General features: G+C 42.2%; 2 protein-coding genes across 2 annotated transcripts; one reads left to right on the forward strand and one right to left on the reverse strand.

Moving 5' to 3' along the window:
* The first annotated feature begins 3,234 nt into the window (after positions 1 to 3,234).
* On the forward strand, positions 3,235 to 10,423 carry LOC134023468 (endoribonuclease ZC3H12A). The gene is made up of 7 exons (XM_062465622.1): positions 3,235 to 3,361; positions 3,977 to 4,408; positions 5,762 to 5,901; positions 6,748 to 6,982; positions 7,139 to 7,245; positions 7,473 to 9,730; positions 9,764 to 10,423. Exons 2-6 carry the CDS (start codon positions 4,059 to 4,061, stop codon positions 8,522 to 8,524), a joined length of 1,884 nt encoding a protein of 627 aa, XP_062321606.1. The 5' UTR covers positions 3,235 to 3,361; positions 3,977 to 4,058; the 3' UTR covers positions 8,525 to 9,730; positions 9,764 to 10,423.
* Positions 10,424 to 11,141: 718 nt separating this feature from the next.
* LOC134023491 (uncharacterized) lies at positions 11,142 to 14,380 on the reverse strand. The gene is made up of 7 exons (XM_062465653.1): positions 14,033 to 14,380; positions 13,844 to 13,892; positions 13,477 to 13,652; positions 13,228 to 13,339; positions 12,971 to 13,115; positions 12,406 to 12,645; positions 11,142 to 11,500 (listed from the first exon to the last, which is right to left on the reverse strand). Exons 1-7 carry the CDS (start codon positions 14,105 to 14,107, stop codon positions 11,443 to 11,445), a joined length of 855 nt encoding a protein of 284 aa, XP_062321637.1. The 5' UTR covers positions 14,108 to 14,380; the 3' UTR covers positions 11,142 to 11,442.
* Positions 14,381 to 17,109: the final 2,729 nt, after the last annotated feature.

Here is a 17,109-nt window from a genome sequence, read left to right on the forward strand (position 1 = left end):
TCAAAGGTACCAGCTGGAGGTGTGAAAGAGGGTCAGAAGTTGGGAGTCTAAATCAGGACAAACCTGCATGTTGGCAGCTAAGCTCTTGAGAAATCACACCTGCTGGATGTGATTCTGAACTCTAACAACCAATGGCAAGGCAGCTGACATCCTGCCATGACACAAATTGAGGCTTGGTCAAAAGTTTTTTCTTTTTTTACTGGTGTTGCAAGTGTATACAACTTTCATGAAAAAGATAAGGTATTTGTGAAACTATGACAGAGAGGAAACAATGATATTATGCAATAATTCCTTGAAATGAAGTATCTTGCTGTAGAATCCTAAGAAGAAATGACAGTGTTCACATATAACCGCATGGCCATAGCATTAGGGGGAGTGAAAGAGTCAAGTATCCCCAGGCTTGAGAAAGTCCTCCGTCTTTCCCTGGGATCCCAGGATATTTGAATTAATCATCACACTCTACTGATGTGAAAACAGCAAGCAACAGCTGGCCTAAGCTCTGTTTTTAAATAGTACAGGACCAGGGGAGGATCAGCAATCACTTCTAGTTTCTGGATTCTGACATCAATAGTAATGAACACCTTGGAGTGTTGCCTGACTGCCAGAGCATGAACGCTGACATCACACAGGGAGGTACAAATGTGTGTGTGTGTGTGTGTGTGTGTATATATAGAATACAAATGTGTGTGTGTGTGTATATATAGAATACAAATGTTTGCTTATGGATGTGTGTGTGCACCTGTGTTTGTGATGACACGGTGTGTGAATGATTATGCAAAATACCAGGTAGACTGAAATGACCTATGGTCCTGGCTGAAAGGGGTCATTAATCCGAGAGCGGGTGTTAGGGCTCTTTGGTGAGGCCCTGTACCGAGGATTCACCTGCTGGGGATGGAACAGCTTCAAATTATATCCACTGGAAGTATCAGACACACCTGAACTGACTCACTCAAGGGCAATGACAACTTCGAATGATCAATGAAAGTTTACTTAAGAAAATCTTTCTTTTTTTTTTTTTCTTTATCTCTAGTATATTCCTCCTCAAATACAGCCACATCAGAATTCACACAATACAAGGCCTTGTTTGGTGATCTGTAAGACGAGCACTGGAGTTTGTGTTGAGAGAAGGGAACAAGATGAATGCGGGGGATATGTTCATTTGAAAGCTGTTCTCAGGGAGTGTTGGAACTGTCCAGTGGCACAAAGGGTTTTGCTGTCCTGCTCGATATACTTTAGATTCAGACCCGGACTAAATTGGAAATCGTGAATCACTCTGTCAGTGGCAGCGCAAGATGGATTACTCCAGTTAAAGGGCTCCCTTTTCTTTGCTTTGGGTCCTTTAAAGAAATCATACAAAAATTAATTTTTACGACAGACGGCTGACTCGGGCTGCCATTGAAACGAGACTAGAGAAGCCGGCTCTGTGGCACTACAAAGGCTGTTTTATCAGCTGCATTATCTGAACCAGCACAATTGCAGCAGGAAAAATATTTGATCAACTGCCTCAGGTTTAACCAACCGTGCCAAAGCTTGCCTGCTTCAAGAAAAATACACACACACACACACACAGGGAGGAGAGGATACCATTATCTCTGCTGTGTCATGCCTAGAGCAGGACAAATGTATGTCCTTTGTGCTAGAGGTTGTGTTTGATGTTGAAACATTGAAGGCCCATTTGCATGGTCATGCCTTGACTTTGTACATGCCTAGACATACAAAAAAAGCCTTTGGCTTGAAAGGTGAATTCTTCACTTCCTATCAGGCCTATCAGACATTCTCAGGATGATTAGAAAGAGCACTTGGCCTACCTCTCTCTCCGGTGCTGCTCCCTGCTAAGGGCAGTTAGTGGTTGCCAGGGCACCTGAGGGTTGGAGAAGTGCTTCTGTGGCGTGAGTGATGGAGGAAGCAGGCTTGTGGGAGGAGGGAGGTCGTGGTGAACTCATCCTGGCTGGCTGTAGCTCATTGCCTCACAGTAATGCCAGGTCCCAGACACCTGGGACCAGTGGTGTGGGACCTCAGAGGAGGCAGTGGCCTGGCAACTAGCCCTGATTACTTTCTCCAGCCGCCGGAACTCTACTCAGTACACACCATTAACCCGAGATACGCAGGCTGACCCTAACCACAGGGTTGCGGTTAACCCTGCGACACACCTAGACTATTGCGCACACACACACAAATTCACACATTCTCACAAACAAGAAACAAGGGCCTGAACTGAGACAGACTCACGAGACAACTCTAAATGGCCACCACTAGTAATTAAAGATCTCTTTTCCCTTCAAACATATTTTAGAGATCAGTGAGTGTGCTCAGTACACATATAGCTTAAAAAGTTGAGTCTGGCCCATAAGGCTACACATGCACTTAGTCAAATATTAAACCCTCTTAAACGTAAGTGCTGTGTATTTGGGAATACATTTTTTCACTCAAATGTTATGTTACAAAGACGTAGGCCTATTACCTTATTTGCGGTATATCTTCTAAAAAAAAAACATTTAACTGACTTTAAATAATCAATGTACGTTTAATACTTTAATGTAGAGTCAATGTATCATGAAAATAAACAGCCTGTCAATCTTTCAACCAGTGGCGGTTCTACATTGAATTACACCCAGGGCCCACCCACCGATTATGTTCTATACAGCTAAAACAGCCTGGGGTCAAATTGACACCAAACATAATAGGAGGGTTACATAAACATGCCCTTACACGTTAAATGTCTGTTATTACATGCTATATTAATATAACTTTTAGGGAGGAACACTTTTAGTTATGACGTTAAACTATACTTTGTCACGAAATATAGTTGTAGCAAATAGCAAATGTTCGTCTTTGAAACTACCTACAGATTTGAAAATTCCGTTGGCTATTACAGGGCCTAGCCTAAATAATGAAAATAAATAATAACTGAACTTGTAACAGTTATGTTGCAAAGCACACTATTATGGTGAAATGTTATCTCGTGTTTGTTGAGTTAAAACCGAAATATTGTTGTTGCATAGCAAGCATCAATTTGACAATTCCCCACACAGTGAAATGATAGAAAAGAGAAAACGGCTTCGCAGCGCAGAGATTTTTATTTATTTATTTTATGCTTGTGCGCCCCCCCCGTGACATGAAAAAATGCCGCCCCGGGCGGCTGCCCCGGTCCGTGCCTAAAACCGCCCCTGCTTTCAACTTTCAACTTGTCATACTTCTCGGCAAAGTGTTTCTCCGAAGAGGAAGAGAAGTTGTCAGGAATGGGAGGTGCTGGGAATCACGTATCTAGTTGAAGTCACACTGTAGGCTACAGAAATGTAAGATTAATGCTTTGAACATTAACATGGAGTACAAAGTGGAAAAGCTGTTCGCGAATTTCAGGGTAAGTTTTACAAATAAAACGCTCTTTGGAAATAGTGCTGTGGTGAATTATATACCTTTTTATTTAACATAGCTAAACGTGACTTTAGAAATACGTTTAACTTGTATTGCTCTGTGGAATACCGATGTTTATTCCGGGAAGTTGTGTAGTTTACGAAATTGTTATCAATTGCCTATATCTTGCCGATGTCATTAGGATTGTTAATTTCTGTTCCATTCCGATTTACTTTTTGTTGTGCACTGTGTAACTTTACACAGGTGTGTAAGCGTAAAATATCGTAGCCTACTTGTGCATAGACTCATTTGTTAACAGTGTCAGGTCTTTGTTAAACCGCAAAGGATGCAAATGTATAAATGACCGCTAACGATAATTATCTGACATAAATGCTGGATTAAGACGTTACAGTCATTATAATAAGGCCTACAGAGTGGTTGAGTAGTCTACTCTAGTGGATTGTTTTGACCCATTTTTTATATTGTAAGAAGGCCCCCTAGTGGTCTGTCAATAGAAAGTCGTGTGTCTTTTACGAAATTGTTATCAGTTGCCTATATCTTGCCGGTGTAATTATGATTGTTAATTTCTGTTCCCTTGCGATACACTTTTGTCTTTGCACAGTCCAACGAAGTGCAACACTGAGAAAAATGTAATGAGCCTCCGATGCTGACTCAGTGAGAACAAGGCAAGTTGGTGCTTCAGAATGGACAAGGCCTGCCCTAGCCAGGACCAAGACTCAGATAATTTCCAACTTCATGTGGACTTTTTCAGGAAGCTGGGTTACTCCGCCACTGAAGTGAGGTGTGCCATACAGAATCTGGGCCTAAACTTTGACACCAACGCAGTACTTGAGAAGTTAGTCCAGGCTAGGAAAGCGCCTGTGTCCAATGCAGAGATGAAAGATATGGCAGCATTACACACAGCCCCCATAGCTGGTCTAGAGAGCCCACAGAGAGCCCAAAGAGACACTCCACAAGTCTCACTGGATGATAGGAGGGATGGAGATGGAGAGCTAAATCCTATCGTCATTGACGGCAGTAATGTGGCCATGAGGTAATGCTTTATTCGTTTTTGTTTGCTAAAGTCAAATGGATAAATGAAAATGATAAATAATCCTTAAATGTACCTTAATATATTGCTGACTCATCATAGGTAAAACTGTCATCCTTTATGTTTTACAACGGTTGAAGACTACGTAAAACAAGTCTACATTACAATACTTTCCACTAAACATTGTGTAACCTGTAAATACTTTGCATTTTCTTTCTCTTGAACTGACCCTGAACCAATAACTCTATTCTGTGGCCCTTTCATTCTCAAGTATTTTCAAAGGACAAATCAGTCAAGTCTGAATATGCCTTTTAGGAGGGCACTGCTCCGATATGCAAATCACAAACACTCCTCACCTCTCTCTCTCTGGGACAGTGTATGTTAATCCTCAAAGGAAGTTGCCTGTCAAAAAATATGTTTTACGTGTCCTGAGTTTGGATATGCAGACAATATTTGCATATTGAAGTTTTGCAATGTAATAAGAACCCATCACAACATCATGAACCAGTATGCAAATGTAACAGACGTGGTCTTGCAAGCTCCGTCAGAGGTATCGGGCAAATCGTCCCGCACTGGGTTCGAACTTACCACCTCTGGCTTCCCAAGCGCCACCACTACCAACTACGCCAACGAAAAGCTAGCTATTCGTTGATGCGGGTGGCCTGTTACATACCTGAGGAGTGAGTTTCACCGATACACACCGGCTACACAAATATTGAGTGAAGGTATAAAGTGACATAGTTATGGTTCTTCCTCACAGAGTACAGTAGGAGGGTTTTCACCATCAGTGCCAAAACATGAAACCACTGTGGTCACAAATCTTGTTGACCATATGATGGGACATTATTTATTTATTTTTACAAAAAATATGGTATTCCGAAAAGGTCGCTTGAAGGAATTGCTATATGCACAAAATATGAAAAGTATGTAGGATGTTGGGTTATGGTTTGAATAGTGTTATGCAAATCCTTTAAACAAAATCCCTCCTCAGTAATTTAGAACATGATTGTAGATCACTTTACTAAACAATTCAGAGGCATTGCCTTGTAGTAAAGGGCTACATTTATAGCAAATTGCTATACAAGACATAATTTAGAATTGTTCATTACAGCTCTAAAAACTAGAACTGTTATATGATTAAACATTTTTGTTACAGTAGGCTCTACTACTTTTTAACTAAGGGAATTTAGAAAAATGTTCAGCTTGCATTCCAAGTGTATTGGAACAGTTTTGGGTTCTGTTGGAACCCAAGTGAAAGGAACAACTATTTCCCTCAATGTAGTTGCTCAACATGAATTTGACTTTTTCAATGAAGCACTGATTGTAATGGTATGTTTTCCCCTTTCTCTTCCTTAGTCATGGAAACAAGGAGGTATTTTCATGCAGGGGCATCGAGCTAGCAGTCAACTACTTCCTGGACAGAGGTCATACGGCCATCACTGTTTTTGTTCCTTCTTGGCGTATGGAACAACCTAGACCAGATGCTCCCATCACAGGTAAGACACACACTCTGAATCGTGACACTGTTTATACTAAGCCATTGTAATACAGTTTGAGAAAGTAAAACACATTGAAAGAAAACATTTGCTTAAAATGTTTTCACATTAGTTGTAAAATTAAAGGATTGCCTGGCCCTCACCATGTTGAAAAGAGAAGTGAGTCTTATTGTATTCTATTGGAAGCTATTCAGATGTAATAACGTGTAGTTACTTCTGCCAAACTATATGTTTTATACGTGTAGGATGTGCACTTTGTCACTGGGGTTTTAATGGTTAACTAACATAGTGTCTGGGTGGAGTAATCCAAAGGTTCTATTTTAAACCCTAGAACCAGGAAGTAAATAGATTCCTTAAACATACATCTGTATTTCCTGATGGGAAATACAGATGTATGTTTAAGGAATCTATTCAATTACATTACTGTAGGCAGTACAAGGAAAGTTGATTTTTCAGCTTGGTGTGATGCAACAGTACAAGTCACCACAATGCAATGCAACACCACAATGTTGTGGTGTTGTGGTTTAAAACCATACATGTACTGTACTAATTACTTATCTTTCCCTTTGTTTCCTTTTTCTCTGCCAATGGTTAGTTATCTTACTAGTCAGCATATAGCATATAGGGCAACTGTGTTGAGCATGTGTTTACTCTTGGTTGCAGACTTTACTGTTCTTCAGAGGAAAAACAATCCTAGTTCTCAGTCTTTTGTAAATAAGTGAATGCAACCATGTTTTTATTGTCGGCCTTCAGAAGACACCCATACATGACATTACATCAGTCATATTTGTTTAAAAGTAATAAGTAATAGTACAAAATAACAGTAAATGATCTCAAACTCTTCAGACCAACACATCCTGACGGAGCTGGAGAGAGAGAAGATAGTGGTCTTCACCCCTTCGCGACGTGTCGGAGGCAAACGGGTGGTCTGCTACGATGACCGCTTCATCATCAAGCTAGCCCACGATACCGATGGCGTAATAGTGTCCAATGACACGTACCGCGATCTGCAGGGCGAGAGGCCGGAGTGGAAGAAATGCATAGAGGAGAGGCTCCTTATGTACTCTTTTGTCAATGACAAGTGAGTGACCGCATGTGATTCCAATGTTTGGTTCAGCGTCTGCAGCAGAGCGTCACGGTCTTGGAGTTCACCATGCTTTGCTTATCACATTGGAAATCTGTAGCTGTCACAGTTTCCCCCATGAAAATATCTGATCCTGTCATGTCTCTGGTCCAGGTTCATGCCTCCTGATGATCCTCTAGGCCGCCATGGCCCCAGTCTGGATAATTTCCTTAGGAAGAACCCACTACCATCAGAGCAGAAGAGACAGCTCTGTCCCTATGGTAAGGAATTTCTATAAGTTGTCCATTTGAACAACAGGATGTCAACTTATCTCCCAGAATTCACTATGCCTCTTTGATGGTTAAGAGATACTGCCTCATCCCGGTGAATTCCTTCAACCTTCAGAATCCCAAATGGACACCAGTTTATCTATTTTGGTCGATGATACAGTTTTTCGGGGGTGAAAATCGTCTTTTCTGATAACTGTCATTTGTTTTCTGTCGCTCAGATAAAAAGTGCACTTATGGGATAAAGTGTAAGTTCTACCACCCTGAACGTACTCAACAGTCTTACCGCTCACTGGCTGACGAGCTGCGGGACAACGCCCGTCTCTCCACGGTGAAAGAGGACAGGAACACCAAAGTGTCGCAAAGGTGGCCTCAAACTGATCTAGGATCATCTAGAAGCTCCTATCGACACACATTGGAGCATGACCTGGAGCACAGGCTGGTTTTAGATAGGCACAGCCCCCTCCAAAAGGGCCATGTGAATGAGAATCAGCTTCTGTACTGGGATAGGCCCTTAAATAGTGGTCACCAGTTCACCAGAGATTCAGGAGGCTTCTCTCAGCATGACTGGCCTGCGATGCCTCGTCCCCTCTACAACAGTGACCAGCCCTACGTCAGCATTTCCCACAAGCACCTGGACTCTGGGCTGGGCTCATATGAGAGCCAGTATTCCGATGCCCCCCATGTCCTCAGTAAGCCACTTAGGAGCAGGCCTCAGCAGGGTTTACCCCCAAGCCCGTGGCCGAGACTCCCTGCCATGCATCTAGATAGGCAGGACATCGAACAGCCTTGTCGGTGCTGCTCCCACATAACATCATCCGCAGGCCCCCAGAAGCATTGCAGTTACCCAAGCCTGGAGCCCCACTCCCAGCCTAGATACAACACCTACCCAACCCCACAGTTCCCTCCTAGCATCCACCACTACAGCCTGCCCAGCCACTTCCAGGACAGGGGTCCGCCACAGCAAAAGTACTGGTCTGACCCCTTCCAGGGGATGCCCCAGACAAGGACATCCTGCAGCCTCCCAAGCCCTCTGTCCTCTCCGGCCTGTCATGGCCACTCATGCCCCTACCAGGACCAGCCCTCATGGGGTTGCCCCATGCCCCAGCCTTCTGCTTTTGACCCAGACAGGGAGGAGCTCCGCAAGAAACTGCAGGCCATCTTCAACCCCCATCATGTGGATATGGTTATGGGGATGTTTCCTCACCTGAGGGACTCCCAGAAGCTGGCGGCAGAGATCCTCACCCTCAGGTATCAGGGAGGAGCCTTCTGATGTCAAGTGTCAGGTGGCTGAGCGGTGAGGGAATTGGGCTAGTAATCCAAAGGTTGCTGGTTCGATTCCCGGCAGTATAGAATGATGTTGTGTCCTTGGGCAAGGAACTTCACCCTACTTGCCTCGGGGAGAATGTCCCTGTACTTACTGGAAGTCGCTCTGGATAAGAGCGTCTGCTAAATGAAATGAAATGATGTTCACATGACTTTCCTGGATGTACTTTGGGTATTTTAATTGGTTAACCCAAACCCTAACCCATTGCTGCATAGTTTAGCAATCTTTCACTGGGAACCGCACAGCATACTTTTTTCTGGAGTGAAGGGAAACAAATGTTGGTTATTAAGTGCCTTCTCTAGAAATTAGTGGGTTGAATGATTTTTTTGTACCTTTATGTATTGTTTTTTGGTTTCATGTTTTGTGAAAATGAGATTTTGACTTGTTCTAAGTTAAAAACAATTGTATGGCATTTGAGTCAAAAGTGATCTTTACAACCACATCTACTTTAGACCTAGAAACTGTCAATGTAGACTGTTGATACATATTGTATCTCTTGGGAATTATTGCACATTGATGTTCATGTGTCCACGCTTCAGTTCTCATGCAATAAGGATTTTCCTATGAGTTTTGTTACATTGTGGATGTGTTAATGACAGGGGTATATAGACAGTGTTTCATACAGTAGGCACATCAGTATGTTTTGTAAAAAATCTGAACTGTCAGTAATCTGTATGCCTCCAGCCAAGTTAATTAACAGCAACCACTAGACAGTATCAGTCTAGCCTTGCTAGCCAGAACCCATCCAAAGGAGCTTTTCTTTGTCAAATTAGTAGACACACTACTCTTGTTTTAATTGAGTGCGGTCTGTGCAAATGATCCTTCTTCTGGTTAAAGTTAGATGTACCGGTATTTCACTGTTTGGTAGTAGAAAGAACTGTAGTCCCATGTACTGTAAAATGCACAGGTGTAACACTGTGTGTACTTTGTTATTACGGGCATAGCATTTTATTTATCCAAATATGCATAAACTATACTTGGAGAGCCAGAGGGAGAAGAGTCTCTGCCATAGCAACAACAAATGACGTTGGATGTTGTCAGGTGTGAGTGCAGGAGGAGGACCCAAACGGACCTCAAGGACACCCAAAAAAATATATATATTTGATGACCACATAATGGACCAAACAGGTGTGTGATTGGAACGAGAGACAGGTGTGTAGGGAGCCAGAAGAGAGAGAGAGACAGGTGTGTAGGGAGCCAGGAGAGAGAGAGAGACAAACCAGGACTGGAACACACACCCAGGGAGACAGACAGAAAACACAAGGGACAGGGAACTCCAGGAACTCAAGCTAAACAGGGGCACAATGTCATTGTCGTGACATTGAGTTCAGATAGAGTTGAATTCCAGTCTGTTTCAGGTGTTCTAGATAAAGGGTGATTGTAGGTATCACCTCTAGATCTCATGGGAATCCTGATGACCCTATACTTTAGAAATACAATAAGACTACTCTACCTCCAACACCATGTTTCCCCCTCCAGCAACGCGAAACAGAACGGTCTGTTCCTTTGTGTACATGTTCAAAACATTCTCAGAAGACACTAATGAGTGTCATCTGTCTGAAACGACAGGATCAGCATTGAAAGAGTTAGAGGATACCAGACTGAATAAGATACACATAAGGCCATGAGAAAACTATGTAGATAGTCTTCTCATTGCCTGGCATTCACAGACAAACAAACAGAGCTGGGACAGACATGAAATTCCAAGGTTTCCGGTTAACCAATCATGTCTGGAGGAGGGGATCCCTTAATGAATTGCTCCTTCTGATTTTTTTTCTTGTCTTCTTTGCGGGGTTTAGGTGATGTTCCATGGACATATGTGAAGTCGTATGTGAACACTGCTTGGTAAGACTCACAACTGTACAAAGGGCTGTACAAATAAAATATCATTTGATTTCATTTGACTATCCCTAATCTGTTTAAAGAATCTAAAATATGCTTATCTTAACTCTGAAGTCATTTCACACTTTGGCATGTTCATTCCAGTAAGAACATAAATAGATTATCAGAATGTTTCCGTTCACACTGACTGTGGCTTTGAGGGACTAGTTAGTTATGTGAGTCAGGTGGCTGAGCAGTTAGGGAATCGGGCTAGTAATCTGAAGGTTGCCGGATCGATTCCCGGCCGTGTCAAATTATGTTGTGTCCTTGGGCAAGGCACTTCACCCTACTTGCCTCGGGGGAATGTCCCTGTATTTACTGTAAGTCACTCTGGATAAGAGTGTCTGCTAAAATGACTAAAAAAAACATTTAGTTGTGAGTCTTACCATCCATTCTACCAATTAAAAGTCACCTGTTATCCAAATACAGCAACTTAATCAACATTAAAGGTTATAGTTTACAGTCACTGTTCTGTCATGCTGGGAATCTAGTTAAAATGTTGACATCCTTTAGATCAGGTAATTTGTGAAGCAAGACCGCAACCCGTGTTGACGCAACTGTCAGACTTAGTCAATGTCATCACAGATCCTTAAAATGTAGGTGAATTTGAGAATACCTACACTATCACTACACATCCACATCTATACTATCTTCAATATCTGGTAACTGCAACAATCTTGCATCATTTCAATAGCAGTTTAATAACTTATCTTAAAAAATGATATGAACAGTCTCATGATATATTTCATGCATACACTGTGCTGATCAACATACATACTATATTTGTATTTGTTAGATATACACTCGGTAGTTACACTTGACATGCTGACCAAATTTCATTTTAGAAGCTCTTTAATCTGCTCATTTAAAAAGGAAAGTTGCCTGTAAGCTCTTGCTTCATGTAAAGTTTCAGCTGGATGTCTCGAAGTCAACAGCCGCTACATCGAGATGTGCTGCTCAAGTAGAGTATATGTCTGATGTCATCATTCCCAGGCCATGAGCAGTTTGTTGAATGGTACGAATGCCCCTTGTCCAGGCTTGCTGCGATAAACAGTCACCACAGTGAACAATGAGTGAGTGATCTGTCCATCATCACAGTAAGAAGGAGAATATTGTGATAGTACTTTAGTTCAGCGGAATGGGTATTGCAGACATGAATGTCGGGAATGCTCTTGACTTGGAAATTAAGTCTTCATGTTGTTGTTTCCTGATGTGTCTTCACATCTGAAATGCTACAATTCAAGCTCTTCAAGTTTGACTCATGTTCAGGCATAGATTTGCATGTTAAATTCTGCAGCATAAATTCTGATAGGTGTTGTGCTTTGTTCTCAACTTTGTAACAATATCATGCATAGGATGGTTTTTCAGTATATATCCAAATATGTATGCCATTTTTTTTTATAAACTTGGAGAGCCCAGAAGTTGAAGGGACGCTCTGTCAGTACAACTACAATTTGTGTTGCCAGAGTAAACACATTCAACACAAGTGTGAGATGTCTAAAGGTGCTAGGAAGAAAAAAACAACTTCAAAAGGGTGTTTTGAGAGACAGCATAGTAGCAGTAGGATACCACACCAACGACGTGACCTGACCTCCAAGGACGGCCTTTTAAGAGAGTCTGGTATGCACCACTACTTTGTAGTGCATTTTGATCTGATGGCTGACTATCAGTTATGGTAAACTATGGTTTCCTCGATTCCTAAAAAGTATGCTTTCAAGGGAAAGCATTTGGAATTTTTCAGTACTGACCAGCATCAGAGGAACCTAATAACTATGAGATACCATATATATCCTACAGAGAGTTAACAAGATGACAACACTAGAGATATCGTGTTCATAAAGGCGCCTAATCAAGGCTTCATGCAATAGGTAATAAATTAAAGGTTCAAGAGCGTCTGCTAAATGACGAAATGTAAAATGTAAAGTAATGTAGGACGTAGAAGTTACCATTCAAAGTAGCTGTGTCCTGCATGAGTGCCGTCCAGCAGGCCGTGCTCAGCTATCTCCAGCTCGACCCCCAGGTGGAAGTCTGGCTCCCCCTGCAGGTTGCCCAGGTAACGGATAGTCCCGGTGCTGATTCTGCCAGAAGCCAGCAGGACGCGGACCCGGAGACCCAACTGCAAGTCCAGAGGTGAGTGAGGAACAAAGACCCGATGTGGACCCATAGAGCTCCTCCAGGAACCAGCACTGGAGGGAAAAGAGAATTTGTCCTTTGACTTAGCTCGGTCGGATGGTGAGTGGTGTGATAGTGCGCTGTCCAGTTAGTGTCGCCACGTTACTGTTTCTCACTAAAGCTTAGAGAGCAACGTTGTATGCATTTACATGGTGACTATGAATGTCAAAATGACCAGTACTCTTTTCCTTAATGATCAACATTTTCAGTCACAGTATGTGGACAAGGAGGAAACACTTCCTGGTTTAACATCAAACCTCCTCTGCTGAGTGGATATCATCTCAGCAGGAATATTTTGAATGCAGCCGTAGTAGGAAAGGTAAAGAGAATTAGCTCCACCTAGTGGCTGATGAAAGACCAGAAGTGGGTCTGGAGCCAAATGCTGATAAGGAAAGTTGGCTGCCTGACGAGCTGCTTTGTCCCGTGTCCCTTCTTGATGACCTCACATCTGACCCTTCATGCTGGTACGAGTGCCTTATGCTACCTGTTATTGTAAAAGAGAATCTCAGTCCTTTTGATGAAGATGTATTGTTTGTCGTTTAGAGATTACACGATTGCCAATGAGGTGAAAATGAATTAAAGGTGCCAGGGCTTACTTGCGGTGTCGTGGTCCTTTTCATTCGAGCCATTCTCCTCAAATCCGTCTTGGTCATCCAAGCCACCCTCCCTGACGAAGACCCCAGTCCTGGCTAAAGTCTCTGAGATCAGCTGGTCAACAGAGCAGTACTTGTCATCATTTTTCATACACACAAAAGCACAAACACAAACACATGCTGAGACACATGCTCGCACATAAACACACCGACAATGAACACACCAGCACAAACAGACACCAACAAGCACACCTGCTTACGCAGATCCTGCTGTTTCTTCTGCAGCTCTGAGAACTTCTTCTCCCACAATGCCCTCTCACTGGCAAGCTGAACCTTTAGGGCTTGGATGTCCTTCTCTGCTTTGGACAGTCTTTTAAGTATGGCACTGCTGCGCTCATGGCCTCCCGGTACCTCTCTCTTCTCACACCCTGAAAACAATTCGCTTCGTTGGCTGCTCTGATATGAACATCATACACGGCGTTGTACAGACTTTTGAGAAGTTCTGAGAGAATTTTTTGAAAAAGTTTCATTGCGGTTTACGTGTGATTTCTCTACCCGTCTGTGATTCAAACAAATACATGATTGAGTGTGGTCACCTGTGGTGGGTTTTGCCGCTTACCTTTGCAGGGTTCCTTTGCCGGGCATTTGATTGCATAGTAAGGGCTCACCTGCAACACAGATCGATTTCTGTCTATCAATCGTGCAACTGAGCTGTTTGATTGCATCACAGGTTTTAAGCTAGTGCCAAGTCAGTTGTGTTAGTCTAAGGCAAGGTAAATCAGCGGTCAGAGAAGGGAAAGGAACTCACCCAAAGGAACCTGCAGGTATACAAGACACCCTTTAATGTCCATGCAAATGCAGACCACAGGATGTACATCACCATATTGCGTCAAGCTCAGCTCACATGATTGACAGTACACTGTAGATGAGTGTAGAGATCCATTGTGGTATAATACCAATGGTGTGATAGTAACAAACAGTAAAAATCACTATCAGAAAAGTACTTGCCAATTCCCTGGTAGCAGGTGTGAGACGTGCAGTCAAAAGAGGGAAATTCATCAATAGAAATTAAAACAGTTCTGCCCTGTTCAGATCAATAAGCTACTGTCCATGGTGAATGCTAGCAGTGCCTATGGTACTTAGTTACCTGTTGCTATGCACCGTGAGAGCTGTGTTGCTGACGACTGCTCAACAAGTAAATCTTATCTAATCTTCTTAGTCATGCAGCCAGTCGGACGAAGCAGGCTAAGTTGACCTATCGAGCCGTCTCAGCGCAGTGAGGGTGGCTGAAATGCCACTTTCACACTGCCCACTGTTGATGTCAGATGTAAGGTATTTTTCCTTCCCCTATAATTACGATACAGGTATTAATGTTTCCAAAGAATTCTCCCAGGAAATAAATAAAAAACAGTTCAGACTCATGTCATGGAAACCAAAGGCACTATACTCTCATACGCGAGTTATTCATTGTATTTTGGATATTGTGTAAATAAATACTCCTAACCCTAACCCTATAATTTGTTTGTACTCTCTCGAATATTATGTTTAACCAACACTTACCAATTATACACAGTAGGGAATTACAAACAAAAATGACTCATGTTATATATTTAGGGTTTTAGCCATGTATTTGTTTCTAGCCTTTGTATTCAGACAAAAACAGCTGTTTTTATGCACTCTTTCAGTTATCAATGCAAGAATAACATATAACAAACAACATTTTAGTACACAATTATATAGAGAATATACTGTCATCCTTATACTAAGAACATATGTATGTTTGTATTTTTTTTCTTCGTCATAAGCCTTTATTGTTCAGTGAAACAGTAGCCTCCTCTAGCCTGGCTGCCAGCCCAACTTCGTCCCGCCCACAAAAAAATTTGGTCGGGAAGTTGGGTCTGGAGGGGTCTCGTATTGGGGACAACTACAGAAAACCAGAATCTGGGCGGACCAATGAAATTTCCAGGGCGGGCTTTATACGATGATGGACAGATGATCAACAGTAACGTAATCACCCACGTCACAAAAGAGCGCTTAAGTTGAATTCGTTTTGAACAAACATGGCTACCGCTGGAGATCTGGGATGTTATGATTCTGCCATTGAGTCTGTTTTAGAAGACATCCACAGCGCATTAATTTTGAAAGAGGAACAGAGAAACGCAATCAAGGCATTTGTCGATGGAAAATATGTTCTTGCCGTCCTTCCTACGGGATTCGGTCAAAGTTAACATACTACGTTGCTCTGATTGGTTGTAGATCTATCCAATTGAGCGAAGAGGCATTTGTTTTCCAGGTTCGTTTGAAACACGCCCCATAGTCACAGCCCAACGGAGAGTTCTCCTCCTCAGGAACATGCAAATAAAGTTATAATTATAGTTATCGCCATCTGTTTTGCATGTGTTTGTTCCCAACCGAAGATCAAGTTAATGTTTCTTTTTTTCCAACCGTGGTATTTATCAATTGCATATCTGTGATGAATAATACAACAAGGTATATTGTGAAAATGTTTCCTTGTTAGTGCCATCCACGTCAGCACCATTATGAACGGATGGCTACATCATGCACATTTAAAGAACAGCTGTGACTAAAGTTTGTGAGCTTCTGTTGTGTATCCCTAAGAGTAGTCCTTTTAGAATTCCACGTTTAACAAGTTTCATGAGTAGTCTGATTTATAACACTTTTTATTTACCATGGATCCATATTGACATGTGTTTGTCTGAACTGTAAAGACGTATTTATTTACTTGTATGCTTTTGTTCAAACATATTTACTCATCTAACAATCAGGACATGGAAGCAGTATCTCTCCCATTTACTTTTAATTCAGAAATGTATTTGGTTTCAAAGTAAAGCACGTACTCGAGCGCCATGTGAGCCAGCAGGCCACGTCTATGAGATTGATTGTTGCATGTCAATGGACACAACCTTATCCAAAACTAAGTAAAACACTACTGGGATGTACATGTACTGCGTTTAAGCTCAGCAACAGAGAAAATGTAGTCTATTTTTCTTTTCCTTTGTCTTTTCTTGGCACAGGTTCGGGGGCGAGGTCACGCAATCAGCTGTGCTGAACAAGATGAGCAAACAAGTACTTGAAAGGATAAACTTTGGTTTTTCTAAAGCTTTTCCATTCTGTTTTCTTGTTTTAGTAGAGTGAGGGTAGATATGCTAGAGATGTTAAATTGCTTACAAACCCCCCCCTCCCCCTAATCCCCGCCTACCTGTCATGATATGGTCGTCGGTCAGCCAACGCTGGACCTGGTCGCGAGTCTCCCGGTCCTGTCCTACATCTATAAAGTTGAACAATGGATTTTGGTGTTTTAAAAACCCATCGACACTGTATGACTATGTTTAGCCTGTGTTCTGCTCCTCTCTCTCACCAACCGTCTCTGGAGGAGGGGATCCCTCTCTGAATTGCTCCTCCCAAGGTTTCTTCCATTTCTTTCTCCTGTTGAGAGTTTTTTGGGAGTTTTTCCTTGTCTTCCTTGAGGGTTTAGGTTGGTTGAGGGGCAGTTCTATGGGCATATGTGAAGCCCTCTGTGACATGCTTGCGTGTAAAAAGGGCTATACAAATAAATTTGATTTGATTAACACTAGCCAAGGACAGAGGCCTTAAGATTTTGACTATTGGCATTTATTTAATCCAAAGTCCCTCATTTGCCTGTGGTTTTGTTACCCGAAACCCTCCCATTAAGGCTCTTAGTCCATTTTTGACAGTATTTTGCATGATGGGTCCATAATATTTAGGAAAATTAGAAGAGACTGGCAAACATGTATTTGAGTTGCCCTGCTACTGTAAATCAAATGCAAAGCATGTTGGTGTCTCTGACAGGTTATTTTCGTGATTTGAAAAGAGACAGAAAAATGGAGCATTTGTCTGCAAACC

The sequence above is a fragment of the Osmerus eperlanus genome, chromosome 7, assembly GCF_963692335.1.
Source record: "Osmerus eperlanus chromosome 7, fOsmEpe2.1, whole genome shotgun sequence".
Taxonomy (NCBI): domain Eukaryota; kingdom Metazoa; phylum Chordata; class Actinopteri; order Osmeriformes; family Osmeridae; genus Osmerus; species Osmerus eperlanus.